The sequence below is a fragment of the Colobus angolensis genome, unplaced genomic scaffold, assembly GCF_000951035.1.
Source record: "Colobus angolensis palliatus isolate OR3802 unplaced genomic scaffold, Cang.pa_1.0 Scaffold178, whole genome shotgun sequence".
Taxonomy (NCBI): Eukaryota; Metazoa; Chordata; class Mammalia; order Primates; family Cercopithecidae; genus Colobus; species Colobus angolensis.
Genome location: NW_012114910.1, coordinates 4,011,013 through 4,016,022, shown reverse-complemented (window position 1 = coordinate 4,016,022; position 5,010 = coordinate 4,011,013). Strand labels below are relative to the sequence as shown.

At 47.8% G+C, this 5,010-nt stretch overlaps 1 protein-coding gene across 4 annotated transcripts in view; it reads right to left on the bottom strand.

Annotated features, from left to right (window-relative positions):
* The window catches only part of PRSS54 (protease, serine, 54), a 15,476-nt gene extending 13,320 nt beyond the window's left edge, over nucleotides 1–2,156 (bottom strand). For 2 of the 4 annotated variants that reach the window (XM_011938801.1, XM_011938802.1), the window contains exons 1-3: nucleotides 1,996–2,156; nucleotides 1,128–1,350; nucleotides 877–968 (exon numbers count right to left, since the gene is read on the bottom strand). In XM_011938801.1, the coding sequence (XP_011794191.1) occupies nucleotides 877–934 (58 nt within the window). In that variant the 5' untranslated portion in view covers nucleotides 935–968; nucleotides 1,128–1,350; nucleotides 1,996–2,156. The remainder of the gene's footprint in view (nucleotides 1–876; nucleotides 969–1,127; nucleotides 1,351–1,995) is intronic. The other 2 variants (XM_011938800.1, XM_011938803.1) reach the window with 2 other exon arrangements.
* Between the last annotated feature and the right edge of the window lie 2,854 nt (nucleotides 2,157–5,010).

Genomic DNA, 5,010 nt, shown 5'->3' with positions numbered 1-5,010 from the left:
GTGTGTGTGTGTGCATGTGTGTGTGTGCATGACAGTCCATGTGTGTGCCTGTGTGTGTGTGCATGTGTGAGTGTGTGTGTGCGTGCCCGTGTGTGTGTGAGTGTGTGTGTGTGCATGTGTGTGAGTCCGTGTGTGTGTGCATGTGTGTGTGCGTGACAGTCCGTGTGTGTGCCTGTGTGTTTGTGTGTGCGAGTTGTGTGTGCCCCCGTGTGTGTGTGAGTGTATGTGCGTGTGTGTGTGTGTGCATGTGCGTGTGAGGGTGTGTGTGGACTTTCTCATGTCTCCCATCTAACCCCAGGAAGGTAGGGCAGGGCCAGCTGGGATGGCAGCAAGGTGGGACAGAGCCTGCTTTAGCCAGTTGTCTCCTCTCCACCTGCCCTCTGTAGGCTGGAATTCTTAGTTCTGAGCAGCTTAGAGGTCAAGGGAGGAGGGGACCACAGCTGCCACTTCTGCCATCTGAGGCTGTGGTAGCCTCCCAGACACCTGCAGCAGTAGAAGCCCCCGCTGCTCCGGGCACCAGTCCTGCCGTTGGGGGTTGTAGTTTGCAAAAGAGCAGTATTCTCCAGGAAGGACAGGGCAGGGGCTGGGAGTGGACAGGCAGGCCTCTCGCTCACCCCTGTACCCAGAGAGCCTTATTTTCCTAACCACGCTACCACCCTAAGGATTGGCTCTGACTTTAGTTTCCTCCATCCACGTCCCATGATTCACTTCTTTGCCTGGTTCCTGCCACCAATGCAGGCCGCCCAGCACAAAGTGCCGTGAGTCATCTTCCCTGAGCCCCTCCTTGGACATTAAGGACCACTTCATTTTCCTGGATGATCCCCTCCTAAGCCACATGTGCAGCTAAAGTCAGAGGGAGGAAAGCAGCACACTCACTGGTGGAAGAATGGAGAAGGCCGAGCAGCACCAGGAGCACCCCTCGCATCTCTGCCATCCCCAGAGAGACCCGTCGCGGACACCATGGGCAGCTGGGGAAACAAAACCCAGTGACTCCATCCTCTTCCCAAACACATGCGGGGTTTCCCAAGCCTCTTTTATCCATCCGCTTCCCAAACACACATGTTCCCTCCCAAACATCGGAGGCTCTCCTTTCTACCAACAAAGGTTCCAAGATGTAGGACACTGACCTGTCACATCCCTAGTGCTTGGTTCTGTGTAGTAAAAAGGCAGGACCAGTTGGCTCGCACTGTGGTTTGTGAGATGGCCCGAGAAGGCAGCTTACTCTTGTCAATTTTCTTCTCAATTCAGCCCAAGCCCCTGAGCACCCCAGAGAGTTGGGTCTCTGAAAAGGATTGCTTTTTGACTCGTGGAATTCAACCCTTGCCTTAACTCTGTAGCCATAAAATGCTGCTGAAAGAAAAGTAGAGTTTTAGTGGAAGACCACCCTGGGATTAATGCCTCTGCTGTGGTTTTATCCTTCCTACTAAACTCCGCTGGCTAAAAGAATGCTAGGCTTCTGTTAACTCTTAACAGCCTGTTTTTTTGTTTATTTTAGTTTATTTTATTTTGGGACTGAGTCTCGCTCTATTGGCAGGCTGGAGTGCAGTGGCACGATCTCGGCTCACTGCAACCTCTGCTTCCCAGGTTCAAGCGATTCTCCTGCCTCAGCCTCCCGAGTAGCTGGGACTACAGACATGCACCACCATGCCCAGCTAATTTTTGTATTTTTAGTACAGATGGCGTTTCTCCATGTTGGCCAGGCTGGTCTTGAACTCCTGACCTCAGGTGATCCACCCGCCTCAGTCTCCCAAAGTGCTGGGATTACAGGCATGAGCCACTGTGCCCGGCTGACACCCTGTATCTTTACATAGGAACAGCCCCAGCATTTAGCTTATTCATTTGCACAACCGCAGTAGGAAGTAGACACTGTGATTATGACCATTTTACAGATTCAGAAACTGATACTCAGAGACATCGAGTAGCCAGTCCAAGGTCACACAGCTGTCAAGCAATGCACAGAAGCCCAAGGAAGCCATGTGCACAGTTCTAAGTCACCATGTTCCACTCATGACACTGAATGCCTCTTATCCTCAGAATGGTCCTCAGAGTTCTTCCATGAACTGCTCCTGCTCAAGGAGAAATGAACTCAGGCTGGCCTGACACAGTAGAGTTCAACAGAAAGATTTCTTCTACCGCCTTGGGAAGAATGTTCCATTGTGGCATCACGGTTACCATGGCATCACCAAGCAAATGTCTGGACATGGGGACTTAGGAGGAGCTAGGATGAAAGGCCTCCTTGTTGCTTAGCCTTGGCAGGGCTCTTCTAGAAGCCAGGCTCTCTCCTAGTCCGTCTGAGAAGACATCCTTTTTGCTAGATCCCAAAATCCTCTCTGGTCGTGGCCACGGCCTGTCTACCCCACTCAGTGCTTGCCCTGTGTCCACACACGCTTGTCAGACTGGACTGAGGAAGCCCGCAACTGGGGTGGGTTTGGAATTTCCAGTCCCTGTCAGCATCTTACACTCCCAGTGTGATTTCTTTCAGCCTTAGCCCAGTTTTATTTAGCCTCTCAGTTTCCGGGTCCAATCTAAGCTACCAGACCAGCTCTGCCAAACCAGAGGCCCGGATGGGATCTGCCACCCAGCCACTGCGAGCAGCTTTGGTTTCAGCCCAAATGCCAGGACTGGAGAAGTGCTGACAAGGTTGAGGTAAGATGTTAATTCCATGGAGCCACAGAGGGAGGGTGGGCGTGCAGGCCTCTGGTGTAGACGCTCAAAAGATCCTTGCTGGATGGGTAGATGAATGACTGATGGAAGGCAGGAAGGCTGGTGAGAAATTGGAACCTCGCTGGGCATGGTGGCTCATGCCTATAATCCCAGCACTTTGTGAAGCTGAGGCAGGCAAATTGCTTGAGCTCAGGAGTTTAAGGCCAACCTGGGTAACATGGTGAGACCCTGTCTTTTACCAAAAATACAAAAACTTAGCCAGGTGTGGTGGCACATGCCTATAGTCCTAGGTACTTGAGAAGCTGAGGTGGAGGTTGCAGTGAGCTGAGATTGCACCACTACACTCCAGCCTGGGCGACAGAGTGAGACCCCATCTCAAAATAATAATAATAATAATAAAGTGAGTCCAAAGGGAGCCGCTACCTCCTTCCCCCATGGTTCCCCTGATGTCCTGCTGGCTTCACCACCCTCCCTCACCTTTAACCCTGTGCAGGGGGGCAGGGGCACTGGCTTCTGCTATAAGAACAGAAAAATTTTGGTTGTGAGAGAAGTGGGAGTTAATTCTTCAATTTGTTCCATATCACAGGTCTCAAAGAGCTGTATTTTAAATTTTTATTTTTCATTGTTTTTAGAGACAGGATCTTGCTCTGTTGCCCAGGCTAGAGTGGAGTGGTGCAATCATAGCTCACTGCAGCCTCGAACTCCTGGGCTCAAGTGATCCTCCAGCCTTGGCCTCCCAAGTAGCTGGAACTACAGGCCTGTGCCACCAGGTCTGGCTAATTTTTCATATTATATTTTTTTGAAGAGATGGGGTCTTGCTGTGTTGCCCACACTGGTCTCAAACTCTTGGGCTCAAGTGATCCTCCCACCTAAACCTCCCAAAGCATTAGCAATTATATAGATATGAGCCGCTGCACCTGGCCCTCAAAGAGCTTTCATTACCATATGTTTCCTCACTCAGAATTCCAGGCACCCTGGCAGGACAAAGGCATTTCCTGAGCTATCCAGGTGAGAATATGGTAGCCCAGAATATGTTTCTCATTCTTTTGTTCTTTGCTTAATACCTGTGTCCATATGGATGTATGCCTAAACTCTGTATTAAGTATGTGTGCAAGAGTTTCTCTAGGAGTAGGATTGCTAGGTCACAGGATATGTTAAGAGAAGCCTAACTTTACAAAATAATGCTGAATAGTTTTCTAAGGTGATTGTTTAAATTTACACTCCTACCAGCAGTGTATGTGGACTTTCATTGATTCGTCTTCTCCCCAACACCCGTTACTGTCAGCCTTAATTTTTTGCCAATCAGTTGGGTATAAAATGATATTGTGTTGCTAATTTGCATTTCTCTGATTTCTAAAAAGGTTTAGAATGTGTCTCCTCATTTATTGGGTGTACAAGTTAATCTTTGTGTCTTTTACGCTTTTTTTCTGTTGAGTTGCCTGCCTTTTACTTATTGATAAGTAGAAATTCTTAATACAGTCTGCATGTTGTTCATAATATGCATTATTAATATCTTCTGAATAGCGCACAATTTGTGGCCTGTACTTTTTATTTCTTTTTTTTTTTTATTTTTTTTATTTTGAGATAGGGTCTCACTCTGTCACTCAGGCTGGAGTACAAGTGGCTCCATCATGGAATGCTGCAGCCTCAACCTCCCAGGCTGAAGCCATCCTCCCACTTCAGCCTCCTGAGAAGCTGGGACCACAGGTGCCTACCACCACACTTGGCTACTTTTTTAATTTTTGGAGAGACAGGTTCTCACTATGTTACCCAGGCTGGTCTTGAACTCCTGGACTCAAGCAATCCTCCTGCCTTAGCCTCCCAAAGTGCTGGGATTACAGGCATGAGCCACTGCACCCAGGCCTGATTTCTTCATGGTGCTTTTGAATAACCAGAAGTCTTAATTTTCATGAACTCACATGTATTCATCTTATTCAGTTAGGACTCTTTGTATCTTGTTTAAGAAATTCTTCCCTACCTTAGCATCAGAGATCTATTCTACTCTATCTTCTTCTCAAGCCCTTGAAGTCTTGTTTTTCACATGTAAGTCCTCAACCTGTATGGATTCATTTTTTGTACATGGTGTGGATACTTAGTTGTGCCAGCATCATTTGTCACAGGTCTCCAATGTGACTCCAGCACATATCAAAGTATATATTTCTTTGTTGAACTTCTCTTTGTACTTAGTTTTCAAGTTTATTATTTTCCGCCCTTATCTTTTATTGTCTGTTTTCTTCTACCTTCTTTGAGTTTGTGTTATTTTCCTAATTTTATTTATTTATTTTTTAGACAGAGTCTTACTCTGTTGCCCAGGCTCGAGTGCAGTGGCATGATCTCAGCCCACTG